General features: G+C 36.7%; 1 protein-coding gene across 1 annotated transcript in view; it reads left to right on the top strand.

Annotated features, from left to right (window-relative positions):
• The window catches only part of LOC150099421 (NADH dehydrogenase [ubiquinone] flavoprotein 1, mitochondrial-like), a 242170-nt gene that overhangs the window by 197830 nt on the left and 21969 nt on the right, over window positions 1–22371 (top strand). Inside the window, exons 9-10 of the mRNA XM_090404424.1 lie at window positions 10830–10983; window positions 18123–18177. Coding sequence (XP_090260550.1) covers window positions 10830–10983; window positions 18123–18177 — 209 coding nt within the window. The remainder of the gene's footprint in view (window positions 1–10829; window positions 10984–18122; window positions 18178–22371) is intronic.

Below are 22371 nucleotides of genomic sequence, written 5' to 3'. Positions count from 1 at the left end.
TGCATGGGAATATTTGAAAAGTGCTTAAATGAGGCAGTATCTTAATGTATCTGTAGTGTTCTTAATTCTAGTAGCAAGGCTTATACGTTGGTCATACATAACTGGTAATTAGTTTACGGAATTAACAACGCATATAAAGTATATTAATCAAAGATAACTTTAATGAATAACTTCTATATTTTGGCACCGTCACATTGCCATCTTCAGGAACATAACGATATGGTATGTGCATGCAGGCACTAACAGAAGCAAATGAGGAAGAAAGCAAGAAACTAATATTGTTCCTAAAGTCCTAATGGTGCCCTCTGGCGGGCTAATTTTGTTGTCTTGGCTGTTGGGCCGAAGTTCTCATAATGTAAGTCTCCCAAATTTGAGGTAGTTTCATGCACCCAAATTTGTTGAGGTTAGGAACGTTTTTTAGAGCTACTGATGATTCCTTGAATAATCTTTCATATTTAAACTTGCTGCGGTGTATTATTTTTGTTTTCTTCCAACGAATGCAATGGTGGGTATCTAAGGCATGGTCTGCCAGCCAAGAGCGGCTCTACTGGTGAAACCGGATGTAGTCTTGGTGTTCTGAAATCCTGATATTTGTTGTTCTGCATGTTTGGCCAAAGTAGGACAATTTGCAGCTGCAAGGGACCTGGTATACACCAGGTAGGTCCAGGGGAAGTGGTTGGTCTTTGGTAGAGCAGATAAGGGATGCCAACTTTTTATATGGTCTGTAACAAGAAGTAAGGTCATATTTTTTGAGGATATTGGTTATTTTCTCAGAGGTGCCCTGGATGTAGGGGATGGTGATAGGTTTGGTGTAATCTTTATTGTGGAGGGGGGGGTTACTGGTTTTAGTATTTTTTGGGGTTATAGCCATTGACTAAGAAAGTGTTGAGGATGTGGTTTAGTTCAGTAGTTAGGGCCTTGTCATCTGAGCAGATTAATTTTGCCCTGTTATATAGTGTTTTTATAACCGCATATTTTTGTGAGGGGGGGGGAGATTGCTGGTGAATGTATCTGCCAGTATGGGTGGGTTTTCTGTAAACAGAGAAAACTAAAGATCCATCAAGCTGGCGAGTGATTAAAGTGTCTAGGAAGGGGAGGGTGTTGTTTTCCTCTTTTTCTAAGGTGAACTGGACTCTGGGGTGTTGGTTGTTTAAGTGTGTTAGGAAGGAGTGGAGTGATCTGAGCCATGTGGCCAAATAGCGAACACATCATCCATGTATCGAAGCCAAATAGTGGATTTTTGTGGGGCGGAGTTTAAGGCTTTCTCTTCAAAAGTCTCCATAAAGAAATTGGCCAAGGGTGGGGAAAGTGGTGAACCCATGGCTGTCCCCTCTATCTGTTTATAGAACTTTCCTTGCCAAACAAAATAGCCTGAGTTCATTGTGAACTGAAATAGGGCTGAGATATCGGGAGGAAACTTAGCTTGGATGAGCTCTAGGGTTTCTTTGAGTGGGACATTAGTGAATAGGGAGGAGACGTCGAAACTGACCATTATGTCAGTGTGTTGGAGCGAGAGGTTTTCTATACTGGCTTTAAAGTAGGCTGAGTTTTTTATGTGTGATGGTGTGTTGCCAGTATAGTGTGTGAGCGTTTTGGCTAAATGTTTGGCTAATTTATATGTGGGGGAATCAATGCCATCCGCTATGGGACGTAATGGCACATTTTGTTTATGTATTTTTGGGAGTCCATATAATTGGGGGGGGGTCTAGAGTTATAAGGTTTTAGTTTGTTAGTGACTTCCACAGGCCAAGAAGTGACTTTCTTAAGGAGTCTGTGGAGAGTTCTAATCTGAGAGCTAGTAGGATTATATTCAATAGGGAGGTAAGTAGTACGGTCTAGTACTAAAGCATTAAGCTTACCTTTGTAGTCCTTTTGATTTAGCACCACAGTGGCGTTTCCCGTATCCACTTTGGTGATTACTATTTTTTTGTTATTCTTCATTTCTTGTAGGGCTGCATATTCATCTTTGGATGAGTTGGTTTTTGGAGGTTTGGCTTTAGTGAGAACACCGACTACATCCAGTCTGACGTTGTTGGCAATATGGTTAGGAAGGTTGCGAATTCCGCATTCTATTTGGATCATGATTTCCTCGGCAGGTATTCTTTTAGGAGCTAGGGCGAAACTGTGACCATGTGCAAGTGCTGTGAGTGCTTCAGGCTTTAAAACTACTGACGAGAGGTTGACTACAGTGTTGAGTGGTGGCTGTGGTAAGGAAGTAGAATTCTTTATCAAGTTTTCGTATTTTTTCGAATTCTTTTCTTGCCGATGCGCATGAGACGTCATAAAGTATTGTCCAAAGATCATGGCCGAGTGTATTCGAAAGCTTTTCCTCTGGCACCCGTAAGGTTTTGTTTTTTTTGGCAAGGAGAACGCTCGTCGCGGTAATTTGTTCTCTTAACTATAAACGTGCACATACCATATCTTTATGTTCCTGAAGATGGCAACGTGACGTTGCCGAAATATAGAAGTTATTCATTAAAGTTACCTTTAATTAATATACTTTATATGCGTTGTTAATTCCGTAAACTAATTACCAGTTATCTGTAGTGTTCAAAGAATAAATAGATTGGTAGTGAAATGGATTTGTAACCTTATTGAGCAAGACATTCACATGAAGAAGATGATGTGGAAAGAATATTATAAGAGTAAGAGGAGTTATGAAATATATAAAGCACTGGCCAGAAAAGTAATGAGTATTGTGCGGAAAGCTAAATCATAGTATGAAAAGAAATTGGCTATGCAGGCTAAAGGCAATCCAAAAGAATTTTATCGTTATGACACAAGCAAAAGAAAGAGTGAAGGTGGAAGAATAACTTTACTGAATGGAGATGGTACTCTAGTGTCAGAAGCTAATGAGACTGTTCAATTAATGAGTGCTCACTTTGCTAATACATATCAACCAGGTATGTAACATGATGCACAGTGCTATTGCTGCATTGGATGAAGAGTTCATGAAAATGAGGCTGAACAGTTGTTTCATAACTTGGATGAGAATTTGTTGGTAAGGACAGATGGAATATCAACACGTTTAATAAATTGTTCAACCAAATTTGGCTAGGTCTTTCACATGTTTGTAACTTGAGTCTGAGCTCAGCTCATTAATGATACCACAGGAATGTATGATAGTTCCATTGTACAAGGGTGGTGCAAAAACTGATGTGTTTAACTACTGACCTGTCAGTATCTCTGGTGTGGCGGTGAAGATTTTAGAGAAGTTGGTAAGAACTCACATACAGAAATGGGTAGATAAACAAGCCATACTCTGAAAGGAGCAGCATGGGTTTACTAAAGGAAGGTCATGTTTTAGCAATTTTCTCATATTTTATAACAATGTTGGATTTTGCTAAGGCATTTGATAGGATACCACACAAAAGGCTGTTGTATAAACTGGAGAATATGGGATTGGAATATAAGCTCTTGGCTTATATTCCAATCCATCCACTTGGATCAGTGGATGGTTTACAGACAGATATCAAAAAATGATATACGGTGGGCATGAATCTGCCAGATTTAAGGCTACTTGTGGTGTACCTCAGGATTTAATCTATACATTATGACAATAGGAAGGGTCTAACACAAGATGTGCAGTTGCTTGCTGATGATGTAAAGATAGGCAGTGCAATCAGGGATGTTGCTGATATCAGCACTATAAAATTATTTGGATTAGCTGGAAATTTAGGCAAACAACAATGGCTACTAGTTTAATGTTAGTAAGTGTAAAGTTATGCACTTTGACATATGAGATGTCCAGTGGCATATTATATTAGGAGGGTTATGCTACAAGAAACTGATGAGGCTAGGGATCTTGGCATAATGGTAGATAGGAATTTGAAGTTCACAAGTCACATAGCAAAAGTTGCAAATACAACTCAGAGGATAATTGCGATGTTGAAGCAAACCATGACATGTAAAGATAAGGAAGTCATTTAGCCTCTTTATAAGGCCTTGATAAGACTGCACCTGGATTATTATGCACAGATTTATTCTCCTGGGTTCCAAGGGAATAAAGAAGCTGTGGAAAGGGTGCAGAGTAGAGTTACAAAGATTATATCTGGATTATGGGATTTAGATTGTGAGGAGAGTTTGCAAGTATGTGGATTATGGACTCTAGTTAACAGGAGAAAGAGGGTGATATGATAGAGGTCTATAAACTTCTGAATTGATGTTACTGATGAAATTTTTTATTATATGGAAGGTACAGAGAACATAGGGGGGGTATCCATGGAAGTTAGGTTTGTTTGCAGTCAAGAAAGGGGTAAGAGCTAGGTTTTTCTCTCACAGTGCAGTGAATGAGTTGAATAATTTGCCTTTAGTCGTAGTTATGACAGCTGTTTTGGGTGATGTATAGCCTCCCTCGATGAATCCTTTACTCTCTGGAGAGCTCAGATAATAATAATAATAATAATTCACAGTGAATTAGCCAATCTTATACTGAGGTAGCATGGTTTTCTCTTGGACATGTAGGTTAACACTGCAAAAGAAAGATAGCTGGAAAATACCGTAGTTAATAGAATTTTATCTTTGTGTTCACACAGCTGTACTTTCCTTTCCCTAATTTGTTGCCTGAAAAAATCATGTTGGGGTGCTTAAGGGTCAAAGCTGTATAACTGAGAGGAGACCTCCACATAGCCTTTAAAGGAATGCGGAGAACCGACCAGGGCTTCTGACCTAATGTCCAATCCTCACCTTCTCGTGGTGCACCCTGTTGGCTATCTACTTTGATACTGAACGAACGAGGATGGGCTAGCAATTTGGGATTTAGCTGACCAAATTGTATTCTTATTGGTTAAACCAAAATAAAAAATGATGGTACAACATGACAAAATTTCAGGCCGGCTGGGGTGTCGCCCGGTTGAACAAGGCCCCCGTTGTTTTCGCCAGGGAACCAGGGCGAACAGCGAAAAGTCAGCTACTGGAACAAAACTGAAAACAAACCCCAACTCAACATCACCAGAGTTAAAGATCGGTACTATCAACGTAAGAAGCCTGAATGGCAAAGAAATGGAGCTAGCTGAGGAATTAGATAAGTACCAGATCGACATAATAGGGGTGACTGAAACAAAAAAGACCAAAACTGGTGAGATCTTTCTGAGCAATAAATACAAAATGTTATATTCAGGCAATTACAATCAAGGAAAAGAAGGAGTAGCCATAGTATTCAACACAAAATACGAGGCTAATCTTCTTGAATGGCAGTCAGTCTCAAGTAGAGTAATGTGGGCAAATATGAGAATGGGGAACTGGACAATGAGACTTATTTGTGCCTATGGTTCCACAGAAGGTTCTACTAAGGTAGAAGTGGACGAATTTTTTGACGCTTTAGAAAAAGCAACTGACACAATGAAAAAGGAAAAGTTGGTCCTTGTTGGAGATCTAAATAGCAGAGTAGGAAATGATTGTGAGACATACAAAAATATTATGGGAAAATTTGGAGAAAAGAGCAAAGCTAATAATAATGGCAAATATCTGTTGGATTTCTGCTCAGGACATGGACTGGTTATTACTAACACCATGTTCCAACATAAAAATGTGCACAAATTCACATGGAGAGAAGAGGCTAGGAATAAGAAAAGTCTCATTGATTATGTTATTGTTGATAGTGATGTTTTCTCCCTGGTGCAGGACACCAGAGTGTACAGAGGATTTGAAATTGGAAGTGATCACTATTTAGTCTTGAGCAGGATAAAATTGAATTTCATATTGAAAAGAATAACATGTAAGAAAATTTTAAAGCGAATAAAAGTTGAGCAGCTCTCAGATGTCAACTGTAGACTAAAATACAGAAAGATTATTGAAAAGAAAATGAAAGAGTTTGAGAACAGGAATCAAACCTTGGAGATTCAGTGGCAAACTCTGAAGAAAACATTGATTGATTCTGCCAGAGAGGCATGTGGTGAGGTTGTGTGCAAGGATAAAAAAAATCAGAACTCCCTGGTGGACACAGGAAGTTAAAGAGGCAGTGGAGGAAAAGAAGAAAGCATATCAAAAGTTCCTGGCAAACAAGTCAGCTTTTACTCGTACAGAATACAGAGACAAATGTAAGAAAGCTAAACAGTGTGTAAAATTAGCTAAACAAAAGTCATGGGAGGACTTTGGCAAGAATATAGAAAATAAATATCAAGAAGGTGGCAAAATATTCTGGAGGTTGTTGAAGAAGCTTAGGAATGGAGGAAAGAGTGCTGTAAAAGGAGTTAGAGATGATAAAGGTGACATGAAAACAGGAGAAAAAGATATCCTTGAAGTATGGAGTAATTAATTTGAAAAACTGCTAAATGAAACAAGCAGTGATGACAGCACAGTGATAAAAAACACTGACCAGGCATGCAGTCAGGAATACATATCCATACTTGAAGTAGAAAAAGCCATCAAAGGCTTGAAATGTGGAAAGGCAGCAGGAGTAGATGATATTCGACCAGAAATGCTGAAATATGGTGGTATAAAAGTCTTACAGTGGCTGCACTGCATAGTTCAGAAAGCCTGGACAGAGGGACGAATTCCCGATGATTGGAGTAGAGCTCTCATAGTACCCATATATAAAAAGGGAAATAAAACTGAATGTGAGAATTACAGAGGTATTTCCCTACTGAGTGTTCCTGGCAAGAACTATGCAAGTATACTTGAGAAACGGTTGAGAAGAATTGTGGAAGAAAAGCTTGGTGAAGAACAAGCTGGATTCAGGCCAAATAGAGGCTGTCAGGATCAGATCTTCACTTTACGACAAATAGTCGAGAAAGCATGGGAATATAACAAAGATCTGTATTTAAGTTTTGTCGATTTGGAAAAGGCATATGACAAGGTGCCAAGAGAGAAGCTATTCAATACGCTGCAGTTATATGGTGCTAATGGGGCATTATATCAAGCAATACTTAGTCTTTATTTGAGTTGTAAGTCAGCAGTTAGAATTGAAGGAAGTACAGGACAATGGTTTAATGTTAAATCTGGTGTGAGACAAGGATGTACATTATCCCCTCTGTTATTCATTATCTGTATGGATCACATTATGGAGGAAAGTGGTATTAAACCTGATATAAAAATTGGAGGTGTTAATCTTAGCTCTTTGCTTTATGCGGATGATGTTATACTTCTAAATAAATCCGCTACAAGTCTGCAAGATTCTCTGACTAAATTCAATAGCTGTTGTAATAGATATGGTATGAAGGTCAGTAATAAAAAGCCAAAGACAATGAAAATAGGCAGAATCATTGAAAATGTTAACTGTGTTGTGAATGGAGAACCTGTGGAACAAGTAAAACATTTCAGCTACTTAGGCACAATTTTTACTGAAGATGGTGAACTAAATATAGAAATAGACAACAGAATCAGCAAAGCTGGTATGGTGGGAAGTCAATTGAATAAATTCATATGGAATAAGAGAGAAATTAGTCGGAACACTAAATTAGCTGTATACAAGACAGTGTTCAAACCAGTTTTAACTTATGGATCTGAGAGCTGAGTCAGAAGTAAAACACTTGACCAAAGACTAGAGACTGCAGATATGAGAGTCCTGAGAAAGATTAGAGGCGTGAACAGATGGCATCAATGGCAATATCATATTAAAAATGAGGATATTAGGAAAGAACTTGACGTTGTCAGCATCCAAGAATGCATTAGCAGAACTAATCTCAGGTTGGCAGCAAAACGACCCAGAGGAAGACCAAGATATAGGTGGATTGATACGGTACAAAGTGCCTTAGACGATAGAAATATAAGATCTGATAATGTTGGAGTCTTGACAAGTAACAGACTGATTTGGAGGAAAATTGTAGATAGGAAGTTAGTAATGATGTAATTTTTTCATGTAGTACTGTCATATCCTGCACACCCCTTGAGGGTACATGGCAGGAATTTGATGATGATGATGATGAAAAATCATGTTAGACTTATTTTTGTCTTTGTTGCATTTATTTATTTCAAATATATGTGAACATTTCAGTTTCTCAGTCTGTTGCACTTGTCTAGACATTACCGTTTTATTTATTATATTATGAGGTACAATAATTAAAAAGAATAACTGGTTAAAAGCATGAAGGTAAAATTCCTATGTGCTTTTGAAATTGAAATTACTGATATGAATTTAAATACTACATGCCAGTAAATCCATTCAGAATTTTCATTAATGTGCAGTAAGTTTTAGATAAATAAATCATTAGAAAGCAATATTGTTGCAAAAGTTTTACGGCTCAAAAATATCATAATTTTCTATGAGAGTACCACTTACTTAATTAGGTTTATATTAGTATTAAATTTTTATCAATAGTTTTCTTCCAAATTAATATGTTATTTGTTAGGTAAACCTCCATAGCACAGTGGTGATGGGAGGCAACAATGTATTATTTTTCCTGTTGGAAAGAAGGGTTTGAATCCCATCTAGAGATGTGTAGAACATTTATAGTTTTCTTGAAGGTGAGTTAGCATTCTCAATTCAGAGGTACAAAGGTTTTCCACCCTCTGGAAACACAGGTTTTTCATGCCAAAACAAGGAGAGAAGAAAAAAAAAAAAAACAGAGAACACAAAACAGAATACACCTGACCTTGACTATGAAATCAACCATTGCTAACCAATATTGTCAGATTTTGCATTTCATTCTGAGAAGCACTATTAACTGCATCAATCCATATAGATTATGGTCTTACTCTAGATCTTTTTCCATCTATCCTGGCATCAAACATCTGCTTTGCTAATCTTCCTCTTCCCTTGTTTTAGTGTAAATTATATTTTAGATCAATTCTGCTGTTCTGCTTGTGCATTCCTGAATGTTAAGTTCTTTGTTCTGTCTCAATTTCCTTAGAACTAATATTATCTGTGGGTTCTAGTCTTGATCACATGGTAAACATCATCACCAGATAACTTCTTCATCATCTGGAGGCCCACTACTTAATCAGTGACCATAGTATGGATTCTGCCACTTTCAATTCACAGCAAATCTCTTTGCCAGTATCACTCACCCTGTAGATACACCACCAGCATTAAGTATAATCTGTATTCATTTCAATCATTACTGAGTAAAAAGAAGTCCAGGAGGGAGATGGTACCCTGTGGATGGCAGGTTGGAGACATTAGCGTCATGTGCTCCCAAGGATCAGGGGCAGAATAATGATGGGACGGTTGTGTCCCCCCTCCCCAATCAAAATGGTTCTCCCTATACAGCAAGCTGGCTTTAAGCCTGGCAGAAACTGCTGTGATCAAGTCTTAGCTTTAACAATCAAATTGAAACTAACTTTCAAAAGAAATTAAAATCTGAAGCTGTCTTCATTGACTTGACATCGGCCTGTGATACAGTGTAAATCAGAGGCTTGCTCTCAAAGCTCAGTTTCATCATAAAATGCAAAATAACCTTACACTTCCTAGAATCCATGCTCACAAACAGAAAAATCTGGGTCCATATTGAAAGAAGGAAAAGCAGGCCCGCAGAAGCCTTCAGAATCGCTTGCCCCAAGTCTCTTTTTTTGGCTCCAACTCTTTTTTATCTTGGATATTCCCTCAACAAGATCAAGCAAATATGTGTACACAGATGATGATGGTAATACTCTACCAATCGCCTTCTTGCAATTCCCTGGAGGTTGCTATGAACACAGATTTGGAGATTCTCAAGAAATATTTCTAGCAGTGTCCACACCTTTCCATCTTAACAACAAGGAGGCAAACCGCCAACTCAACCTAATTTTCTGTGGCATCACAGTCAAGCATGAACATCTGCAATACCTTGGAGTGAACCTGGATAGAAGTCTGACCTACAAAAATCATATTCGTAAAATAAATAACAAAATAAAAAGAACTGGTTGTGGTTACAGAGCCAAGGTACTTAGGATCTCAGGCCTGGCCCTTGTTTACTCTGCTGCAGAGTATTACACTCCAATCTGGGAAAGAAGTGCTCACACAAACATTATTGACTCCCAGCTGAACATAACCATATGCACAATTAGCGGCACCCAGAAAGGTCACACCTCTGCCATGGCTATCAGTGCTTTCCACTGTAGCCCCACCAAATATATGAAGAGGGCAGGCTTCACTAAAAGAACTGAAGAAAATCACAAATAACTTCCTACTGTCTCTCCACTACCCTTATAAATCACCCTAGGACCTAGCTGAAGTCAAGGTACCCATTTTGGGACATAACCAGAGCCTCTTCTAGTCCAGCACCTTCAACTCACGACATGTGGAACCAACAGTGCACTATGAACTTGCCAACAAATGGCTCTCTTGTGAAAGACTCCTGCAGCCACCAGCCCAGCTTCATTCTTCCTAAAAGGCTATGGACAACTATTAACAGAAGCAAGGTGAAGCAGGGTAGATGTGGCTATCTCCTCCATAAATGAAATATGGCAAATAGCCCATACTGTGATTGTACCCATATTCTACAGACTATCAAACATATCTTCAGTGACTGCCCCTTTGCCATTTCCACGGTGATACATGAAGTGTCAAAGGAGGCTCTAGAGTGGCTTTCAACATTGGACATTGAACTATAGCTGTACTCTACCATAAGAATAAATAAATTTCAATCATTTCAGAAAATGTTTCTTGAAATTTGTAATTTCAAGAAACTTTTTTTTATGGCTTCTCCACATACATATGATACTCAAACATGTCATTGCAAATTAGAATAACGCAGCATACTTGAACAACAGTCTCATATTCATTCATACTAATATATGTGTACCATAAAGTACTAGAAAAAATTGTAAAGATCAGTGCTGCAAATTTTGCTGATAGTGCTTTGTGTGTGTGTGTGTGTGTGTGTGTGTGTGTGTGTGTGTGTGTGTGTGTGTGTGTGTGTGTGTTAATTACATGTATTCTGAAAATATATCTTTCTCTTCTTTTACCTTAGTGTCTGTGATGATGTAATGATGGATTTTGATGCTTTAGTTGCTGCTCAGACTGGTCTTGGAACAGCTGCTGTTATTGTAATGAATAAACAGACAGATATAATCAGAGCTATTGCTAGGCTTATTGAATTTTATAAGCATGAGAGTTGTGGTCAGGTAAATACAAATTGATAATTGATAATTGAAATGTATTGTGAAATTTCATAGCCTTTACTCTTTTAACATGTATTTAAAAAAAAAAAAAAGTTTATATTAGTTAAATAAACAAGAAGAGTGGGGAGTACCATTAATGATTGCAGAGGAATTAATCTGACCAGAGTAGAAATCTCCAGTGGTGATGGTAATAGTATGATTAATACAGGAAATGTGTTTGTGGCTGTTGTTGTGGGAGATAGAGATTTAACAGGACATACATAATTGGGTGCTACTAACAGATGACCAGGATCATCTGAAGAGGACTTCATGGATAGTAAATCTTATATTATAAGAAAGACTATCAATATGAATGATTTCAGTTGGTGATACTGGAAGGAGGAGAAATGTAAAATAAGAGAAAATGAATTTATGGAATTCCTCACAGATAACTACATTAAGCAACTCATGGTGGAAGGGACTCACAGTACAAAGAACATTGGATATAATGAGTAAATATTATGCCTTCAATTGGTGAGAATAATCATGTGGTTTTCACTTGGGGGGGGGTGACATTGTATTTAAGAGCTTTGACCTAAGAAGAGGCATACATGATACTGTAAGGCATGTAATTATAATAAACTGAGAAGGCAGCATGAGGCATTGCCTTTGCATGAAAAACTGCATCGTAGAGGAATCAGCAGTGTACGAGAATTAGTCAAAAGGCATCTAAAGGAAGTTGTATCTGACTGCATCCCCAGAGTTAGAATTAATTGCATGGGTGTTTGGTAATTGGATAACACTGAATTGAAATCATAAGCTGCATAAAAAGAGGATAGGAATTTTTGGAAGAATTATGAGGAGATTGTGGAACACCATAAGGAACAGGCAAGGAGAGGTCATAGACACGATGAAGAAGGCTATAACAGATTATGAAAAGAAGTTAGCCAAACAACCAAAGGAAATCTGAGAAAATTTTATTGTAACAAATGAAAGGAAGAATGGCAATGGAAGAGTGACCTTAGTGAATTTGGATGGTAGAAAAAGTAAAGATGAGTTAAAGTTTAGAAGTCACATAAGAATAAGGAGGTTATTCTCCCTCTTTACAGCGATAAGACCACATTTGGATTACTGCACAGATTTGGTCACTTGGGTTCTAAGGAGATATGGAGACAGTTGAAAAGATTCAGCCTAATGGAAATCATGCATGTGAGGACAGATTGAATGTGGTCTTCATAGTTTCAGGAATAGATAGGGAGAGGAGATATGATAAAAATATAAACATACAAGTTATTAAGGGTATCTTATAGTATAGACATAAATGAGATTTTGCAGCTTATAGTGGTGGTAGAATGTGGGATCATCCTTGGAAGCTAGTAGCTGGAATGTTGTTAGAAAGCACTGAGGTTGTTTTCTTGTGGTGATTGTTTAGAATGGATTACCATCAAATGTTGTGAGTACACCTTCAGTAATCGTGTTCAAGGGGAGAGAGAGAGAGATGTAATATGTATTTAAGTATGAGTGTGTAAATGGGTCCTCTCTCAATGAGCACTTGGATACTATGGAGGCACATTCATAATAATGATAAGACTGTAAACAAAGATATGCTTGGGTAGCAAAAGCTGTGCACTAGAGTTGTGTAGAAAATATTATTTTCCCAACTTGCAAACCCCTTAGGAAACAGTTAAAAAAAGTTATTGAAAATTAAAATGCAAAGATATTATGGGATTTTAAAATTCAGACAGATAAACATCTGGAATATGATATGCCCGAAATCACTGTAGTCAAACAACATGTGTGGTTTATTGATGTGGCAGTACCAGGGAATAGTAGAGTAGAAGAAAAAAGTGCATGAAAAACTGACCAAATATAGCAATCTGGGATTAAAATTCAGTGACTGGAACAAGAAACCAACAACAGTTCTAATTGTCATAGGAACACTAGGAGCAATACCAAGAGCATTTATGAAACATCTGAAAAAGTTTAGCCTCCTCCTTCCCCAATATAACACCATCTCAACTCCAAAACATGGCACTTTTAGTATTATCTCACATTTTATGATAATATCTAGTTAACTCCTAGGTTTTGTATAAGGCCTGAATTGGACTCATTTGCCAGTCAAAGATTTCATTATTCTGTTTCATGTTTCTTGTTACTCTTTGACTATGAAGTCTGTTAATTAGATATATGAGAAATAAAAATAGAAATAATAATAAGAGCTCGACAAATACCCTTGTCCATGGTGAGTAGATTTTGCCAGGTGGTGAGTAGTTACCGATAGACAAAATAAAATATTTTTTATTTAATAAAAAAAAAAAAAAACTTTCTAAACAAAGAACAGAAGAATATGCATAATGGTAATATATCATGATCATCATCAAATTCCTGCGAAAAAATTTACATCATTACTAACATCCTATCTGCAATGTTCCTCCAAATCAGTCTGTTACTTGTCAAGACTCCAACATTATCAGATCTTATATTTCTATCATCTAAGGCACTTTGTACCATATCAATCCACCTATATCTTGGTCTTCCTCTGGGTCGTTTTGCTGCCAACCTGGCAGAGAACACTTGTTTTTCTAATCTTTCCTCACCCAAGTGACCATACCACCTGAGATTAGCTCTGCTGATGCATTCCTGGATGCTGACAATGTCAAGTTCTTTCCTAATATCCTCGTTCTTAATATGATATTGCCATTGATGCCATCTGTTCATGCCTCTAATCTTTCTCAGGACTCTCATATCTGTGGTCTCTAGTCTTTGGTCAAGTGTTTTACTTCTGACCCAGCTCCCAGATCCATAAGTTAAAACTGGTTTGAACACTGTCTTGTATACAGCTAATTTAATGTTCCGACTAATTTCTCTCTTATTCCATATGAATTTATTCAATTGACTTCCTACCATACCAGCTTTGCTGATTCTGTTGTGTATTTCTATATTTAATTTACCATCTTCACTAAAAATCGTGCCTAAGTAGCTGAAATGTTTTACTTGATCCACATGTTCTCCATTCACATCACAGTTGACATTTTCAATGATTCTGGCTATTTTCATTGTCTTTGTCTTTTTATTGCTGACCTTCATACCATATCTATTACAACAGTTATTCAATTTAGTCAGAGAATCTTGCAGACTTGTGGCAGATTTATTTTGAAGTATAACATCGTCCACATAAAGCAAAAAGCTGACATTAACATCTCCAATTTTGATATCATGTTTAATACCACTTTCCTTCATAATGTGATCCATATAGATGATGAATAACAGAGGGGGATAATGTACATCCTTGTCTCACACCAGATTTAACATTAAACCATCTTCCTGTACTTGCTTCAATTCTAACTGCTGACTTACAACTCAAATAAAGACAAAGTATTGCTCGATATAATGCTCCATTGACACCATATAACTGCAGCGTATTGAATAGCTTCTCTCTTGGCACCTTGTCATATGCCTTTTCCAGATCGACAAAACCTAAATACAGATCTTTGTTATATTCCAATGATTTCTCCACTATTTGTCGTAAAGTGAAGATCTGATCCTGACAGCCTCTAGTTGACCTGAATGCAGCTTGTTCTTCACCAAGCTTTCATTCCACAATTCCTCTCAACCGTTTCTCAAATATATTTGCATATATCTTACCAGGAACACTTAGTAGGGATACACCTCTGTAATTCACACATTCAGTTTTATTTCCTTTTTTATAGATGGGCACTATGAGAGCTCTACTCCACTCATCGGGACCTCGTCCCTCTCCCATGACTTTTGTTTAGCTAGTTTTACGCAGTATTTAGCTTTTTTACATTTGTCACTGTATTCTCTAAGAGCACAAGCTGACTTATTTGCCAGGAACTTTTGATATGCTTTCTTCTTTTCCTTCGCTGCCTCTTTAACTTCCTGTGTCCACCATGAAGTTCTGGTTTTTCTATCCTTGCAGACAACCTCACCACATGTCTCTCTAGCTGAATCAATCAGGGTTTTCTTCAAGGCTTGCCACTGAATCTCCAAGGTTTCAAACTTTCCTGTTATCAAACTCTTTCATTTTTTTCTTCAATAATCTTTGTGTATTTTAGTCTACAGTTCACATCTGAGAGATGCTCAACTTTTATTCACTTTAAAACTCTCTTACATGTTATTCTTTTCAATATGAAATTCAATTTTATCCTGCTCAATACTAAATAGTGATCACTTCCAATTTCAAATCCTCTGTACACTCTGGTGTCCTGCACCAGGGAGAAAACATCGCTATCAACAATAACATAGTCAATGAGACTTTTCTTATTCCTTGCTTCTTCTCTCCATGTGAATTGTGCACATTTTTATTTTGGAACATGGTGTTAGTAATAACCAGTCCATGTCCTGAGCAGAAATCCAACAGGTAATTGCCATTATTATTAGCTTTGCTCTTTTCTCCAAATTTTCCCAAAATATTTTTGTATGTCTGACAGTCATCTCCTACTCTTCTATTTAGATCCCCAACAAGGACCAACTTTTCCTTTTTCATTGTGTCAGTTGCTTTTTTCTAAAGCTTCAAAAAATTCCTCCACTTCTACCTTAGTAGAACCTTCTGTTTGACCATAGGCACAAATAAGTCTCATTGTCTAGTTCCCCATTCTCATATTTGCCCACATTACTCTACTTGAGACTGCCTGCCATTCAAGAAGATTAACCTCGTATTTTGTGTTGAGTACTATAGCTACTCCTTCTTTTCTTTGATTGTCATTGCCTGAATATAACATTTTGTATTTATTGCTCAGAAAGATCTCACCAGTTTTTTCTTTTTTGTTTCCTTCACCCCTATTATGTCGATCTGGTACTTATCTAATTCCTCAGGTATCTCCATTTCTTTGCCATTCAGGCTTCTTATGTTGATAGTACCGATCTTTAACTGTGGTGATAATGAGTTAGGGTGTATTTTCAGATTTGTTCTGGTTGCTTACTTTTCGCTGTTCGCCCTGGTTCCCAGGCGAAAACAACAGGGGGCCCTTGTTTAACCTGGCAACACCCCAGTCGGCATGAAATTTTATCATGTTGTACCATCATTTTGTATTTTGGTTTAAACAATAAGAATACAATTTGGTTGGCTAAATCCCAAATTTGCCAGCCCATCCTCGTTCATTCAGTATCCAGGTAGATACCCAAGGTGCACCACTAGAAGGTGAGAATTGGACATTAGGTCAGAAGCCTTGGTCGGTTCTCCGCATTCCTTTAAAGGCTATGTGGAGGTCTCCTCTCAGTTATACAGCTTTGACCCCTAAGCACCCCAATATATATATATATAGGCCAGCCTGGTTGGTTGAGTGGTTAGCATATCCTCTCTCCAGGCTGCGGGTTTGAATCCCGCCTAGGCATGGATGTTTGTGATTGTCTTCTCCCAATATGGACTGAGTCACCATGGTAGACTCAAAACCTCCAGCAACGGGAGAGGCTTCACCCTGCAGTTGGTAGAAAATTGAGTATTTCCTCACTTTTAGTGAAAAGAGAAAAGTATTTCCTCTGTGTGTTTCTCACACAAAGGAAATATTTTGCAAACAATGATACACAGCTACTAATCACTTTATGGCACTCCTATTGACTTAATGGGACATATAATTTTAAAAAAAAAATGGGGTGGGAGTGCTTGGGTGAGTACATTTTTTTTGTCATGAGTAAGATTTTTTGTCGAGCATAATTTGTCAAGTCCCGATGATAATAATAATTAGATTTCTACTTTTTATTTTTTGACCTGTGAGCCCAGTTGTGGTAGGTTCATATTTCATAGTAGTTTCAAGTTAATATTACAAACTATTAATATGTAAGAGATGGACATAATGTAAGCAAACAAAATATGGAATTCACTTATATTGGAAATAAATATTTACATTAAAATATAAGCAAAATTTTATCTCTTTTTCAGACTATTTTCAATGCTCACAGTTAAACAAAATAAAATAGAATAATTATTGAAAATTTACAACATGTTATAATATAATATTAAATGCAAAAGGAGAGCTTGAATCTATATTTTTCTTATAGTTACAATTAACTATTATAATTCAATGAAAAGACGCAAATTATCAACAAATAAATTATTTAACACAATCATGAGAAGTATTGAGCAGAATAACTTAGCAAAATTGGAAAAATTTTAGACAATCATTTTTGTTTATGTTTAGAAATGAAGATGGGCCTCACTTTTTTTTTTTTTTTTAATACAGTCTGTCTAATAAAAATTAGCTGTTATATAAAACTTTATTCTTATTCTAGTAAATGTTTGCGTAGTGTATATAGTGTGACTGGTAAGACTTGACTTATGATGATAAGCTTCAAGCTGGATATAATCTTGATGTTCTTCTAGACATATTAGAGCAGACTGACCTTTCTGCCTATAATAAGAAAGATTATACTTAAGCAAGGAATTCTGTAAACTACAGGATAGGAAATAGTAAGGTATTCATCCTTTAGAGAGTGTAAGAATGAATTTGCAAATTTGGTGGAAGTAGACTTGAAGGTAAATCCAGCATAGAAGTCTGCTCAGGTCCACATGTCAAAGGTGAGTCTGAGAAGACTCACCTTTGACATGTGGAATGGAGATGAGAAACCTCTTCTGAAAGAGGACTGGCGAAAACTTGCAGTTTGGTGATGATATTGAGGTTGTAGCCATTGGAGATGAAAGTAGCTCTACTGAAAGACATTCTGTTTTTAGAAGGGAGTCAGTGGAGCATAAGGACTGCACATGATATACTAAAGTTTTGATAGTGCCCAACTTCTGAGATTCAGAAGCAGCATCAGTTTGTTTGTTGATTAAGTTAAGTTATTAAGTTATCTTCAAATGAGAACATCTAAGACTGGGAGGCTATTGTTATCTTCTCTTTCAAGAGTAAATTTAATCCTTGGATGGACTGAATTAAATGTGAAACTCAGATGAAGAGTTCCAGACTGCAAAAATATCTTTGGGGCATCAGTTATATAGAAAGCTTTGGGAGAAGGTAGTAAGTGTGTGTCAATAAGTAAGTTGATGGTAAATGGTGATAATTTATTAGTTGATAATAATTTCAGTGTGTCTCCCTTGAATTCTGATATCGGCAAAGTCTACCTTAAATTACCTTTGCCACTTGATATAAGTTTCTTCTTTGCTTGTTGATTAATATTTTGGATAAAATTATAAATTGTATTTTCAGTGTACTCCATGCCGTGAAGGAGTAGGTTGGATGAATAAGATTATGGCCAGATTTGGTAATTTTTATTTTTTATTTTATTATAACATGTTAGGTGTTTAAAAATATAAAAAATATCAGTTACAATTAATAAATTTTGTTAAAAGTGTGTAAGTATGAATATGTAAGCTTCTGTGGTTTAGCAGTATCTGTAGAAAGGGCTAAACTAGTTTAATTAGTTAAATAACTAATTAAACTAGTGTTAAATAAATAACTAGTTTAATAAAATAAACAAATATAACCCTATAAGTTTCATAAGTCATCAGGCTAACGTTGCCAGGGGGGGGGGACTGGCAAAAGTTATACACAAAAAAAATATGTAGAGAGAGACTAGAAATAATTAATTGCACATATTAGATGGTATCAGAACTTCACAATTGGTACATACAAATAAGTAACCAGAATGAAAACTATTAAATTAATCACTGTATATGTATTGGCACAATGCTAATTGTTGCTGTCACATTCTGTAGCTTGACATATTTCATATCCTGTGTCCACGATGGTTAGATTTTTAATGAAGGTAGACCAAACTTGTTGATGAGATTCATTGCTTTTGTGGTATTTGTTATGTAGGTGAGTTAGGAAGGTCGGGGGCAATCTGGATGTCTGAACATGTAAAAGACATATAAAAAAGAAGACATCATAAATCAGATTTGGTATCCATACAACTAACAAAAGCCATCAAGTACTTTGGCAACAAACAAAAATGCTTTATATTGATCATAATTGTTTTACAGAAAAATTCAAAGGAGAATTTGAAATGCTAAGGATCCCCACACAATGTAACAAAAATCAAGGGTTAATCCGACACCAAGTTTGATCTTTGTTCATTAAAAATCTAACTACCACAAACCTAGGATATGACATGTGCTTAGCTACAGAATGTGACAGCAACAACTAGCATTGTTTTTCAACACAGTGATTAATTTAACATTTTTTTTATTCCGGTTGCTTATTTGTATCTACCAATTGTGAAGTTCTGATAATATCTAATATGTGTAATTAATTGTTTCTAGTGTTTTTTTGTATAACTTGCCAGTCCATCTGATCATATAAGTCTGATGACATACAAAACTTGCAGTGTTAAATTTGTTTGTTTTATTAAACTTCATCATCATCATCATCAAATTCCTGACATGTACCCTCAAGGGGTGTACAGGATATGATAGTACTATATGAAAAATTTACATCATTACTAACTTCCTATCTACAATTTTCCTCCAAATCAGTCTGTTACTTGTCAAGACTCCAACATTATCAGATCTTATATTTCTATCGTCTAAGGCACTTTGTACTGTATCAATCCACCTATATCTTGGTCTTCCTCTGGGTCGTTTTCCTGCCAACCTGGCAGAGAACACTTGTTTTGCTAATCTTTCCTCTCCCATTCTATTTAAGTGACCATACCATCTTAGATTAGCTCTGCTAACGCATTCCTGGATGCTGACAATGTCAAGTTCTTTCCTAATATCCTCATTTTTAATATGATATTCCATTGATGCCATCTGTTCACGCCTCTAATCTTTCTCAGGACTCTCATATCTGCGGTCTCTAGTCTTTGGTCAAGTGTTTTACTTCTGACCCAGCTCTCATATCCATAAGTTAAAATTGGTTTGAACACAGTCTTGTATACAGCTAATTTAGTGTTCCGACTAATTTCTTTCTTATTCCATATGAATTTATTCAATTGACTTCCTACGATACCAGCTTTGCTGATTCTGTTGTCTATTTCTATATTTAGTTTACCATCTTCAGTAAAAATTGTGCCTAAGTAGCTGAAATGTTTTACTTGTTCCACAGGTTCTCCATTCACAACACAGTTGACATTTTCAATGATTCTGCCTATTTTCATTGTCTTTGTCTTTTTATTGCTGACCTTCATACCATATCTATTACAACAGCTATTCAATTTAGTCAGAGAATCTTGCAGACTTGTAGCGGATTTATTTAGAAGTATAACATCATCCGCATAAAGCAAAGAGCTGACATTAACATCTCCAATTTTAATATCAGGTTTAATACCACATTCCTTCATAATGTGATCCATATAGATAATGAATAACAGAGGGGATAATGTACATCCTTGTCTCACACCAGATTTAACATTAAACCATCTTCCTGTACTTCCTTCAATTCTAACTGCTGACTCACAACTCAAATAAAGACTAAGTATTGCTTGATATAATGCCCCATTGACACCATATAACTGCAGCGTATTGAATAGATTCTCTCTTGGCACCTTGTCATATGCCTTTTCCAAATCGACAAAACTTAAATACAGATCTTTGTTATATTCCCATGCTTTCTCGACTATTTGTCGTAAAGTGAAGATCTGATCCTGACAGCCTCTATTTGGCCTGAATCCAGCTTGTTCTTCACCAAGCTTTTCTTCCACAATTCTTCTCAACCGTTTCTCAAGTATACTTGCATAGATCTTGCCAGGAACACTCAGTAGGGAAATACCTCTGTAATTCTCACATTCAGTTTTATTTCCCTTTTTATATATGGGTACTATGAGAGCTCTACTCCAATCATCGGGAATTCGTCCCTCTGTCCAGGCTTTCTGAACTATGCAGTGCAACCACTGTAAGACTCTTATACCCCCATACTTCAGCATTTCTGGTCGAATATCATCTACTCCTGCTGCCTTTCCACATTTCAAGCCTTTGATGGCTTTTTCTACTTCAAGTATAGATATGTATTCCTGACTGCATGCCTGGTCAGTGTTTTTTATCACTGTGCTGTCATCACTGCTTGTTTCATTTAGCAGTTTTTCAAAGTAATTACTCCATACTTCAAGGATATCTTTTTCTCCTGTTTTCATTTCACCTTTATCATCTCTAATTCCTTTTACAGCACTCTTTCCTCCATTCCTAAGCTTCTTCAACAACCTCCAGAATATTTTGCCACCTTCTTGATATTTATTTTCTATATTCTTGCCAAAGTCCTCCCATGACTTTTGTTTAGCTAGTTTTACACACTGTTTAGCTTTCTTACATTTGTCTCTGTATTCTGTAAGAGTAAAAGCTGACTTATTTGCCAGGAACTTTTGATATGCTTTCTTCTTTTCCTTCACTGCCTCTTTAACTTCCTGTGTCCACCAGGGAGTTCTGATTTTTTTATCTTTGCACACAACCTCACCACATGCCTCTCTGGCAGAATCAATCAATGTTTCCTTCAGAGTTTGCCACTGAATCTCCAAGGTTTGATTCCTGTTCTCAAACTCTTTCATTTTCTTTTCAATAATATTTCTGTATTTTAGTCTACAGTTTACATCTGAGAGCTGCTCAACTTTTATTCGCTTTAAAACTTTCTTACATGTTATTCTTTTCAATATGAAATTCAATTTTATCCTGCTCAAGACTAAATAGTGATCACTTCCAATTTCAAATCCTCTGTACACTCTGGTGTCCTGCACCAGGGAGAAAACATCACTATCAACAATAACATAGTCAATGAGACTTTTCTTATTCCTAGCCTCTTCTCTCCATGTGAATTTGTGCACATTTTTATGTTGGAACATGGTGTTAGTAATAACCAGTCCATGTCCTGAGCAGAAATCCAACAGATATTTGCCATTATTATTAGCTTTGCTCTTTTCTCCAAATTTTCCCAAAATATTTTTGTATGTCTCACAATCATTTCCTACTCTACTATTTAGATCCCCAACAAGGACCAACTTTTCCTTTTTCATTGTGTCAGTTGCTTTTTCTAAAGCCTCAAAAAATTCCTCCACTTCTACCTTAGTAGAACCTTCTGTGGGACCATAGGCACAAATAAGTCTCATTGTCCAGTTCCCCATTCTCATATTTGCCCACATTACTCTACTTGAGACTGATTGCCATTCAAGAAGATTAGCCTCGTATTTTGTGTTGAATACTATGGCTACTCCTTCTTTTCCTTGATTGTTATTGCCTGAATATAACATTTTGTATTTATTGCTCAGAAAGATCTCACCAGTTTTGGTCTTTTTTGTTTCAGTCACCCCTATTATGTCGATCTGGTACTTATCTAATTCCTCAGCTAGCTCCATTTCTTTGCCATTCAGGCTTCTTACGTTGATAGTACCGATCTTTAACTCTGGTGATGTTGAGTTGGGGTTTGTTTTCAGATTTGTTCCAGTAGCTGACTTTTCGCTGTTCGCCCTGGTTCCCTGGCGAAAACAACGGGGGCCTTGTTTAACCGGGCGACGCCCCAGCCGGCATGAAAT

This window comes from Typopeltis vanoorti, chromosome 14 (genome assembly GCF_054136105.1).
Source record: "Typopeltis vanoorti isolate ZY-2024b chromosome 14, IOZ_Tvanoo_1.0, whole genome shotgun sequence".
Classification (NCBI taxonomy): Eukaryota; Metazoa; Arthropoda; class Arachnida; order Uropygi; family Thelyphonidae; genus Typopeltis; species Typopeltis vanoorti.
The sequence above is the reverse complement of the archived record's forward strand: the minus strand, read 5'-3'. Positions and strand labels throughout refer to the sequence as shown.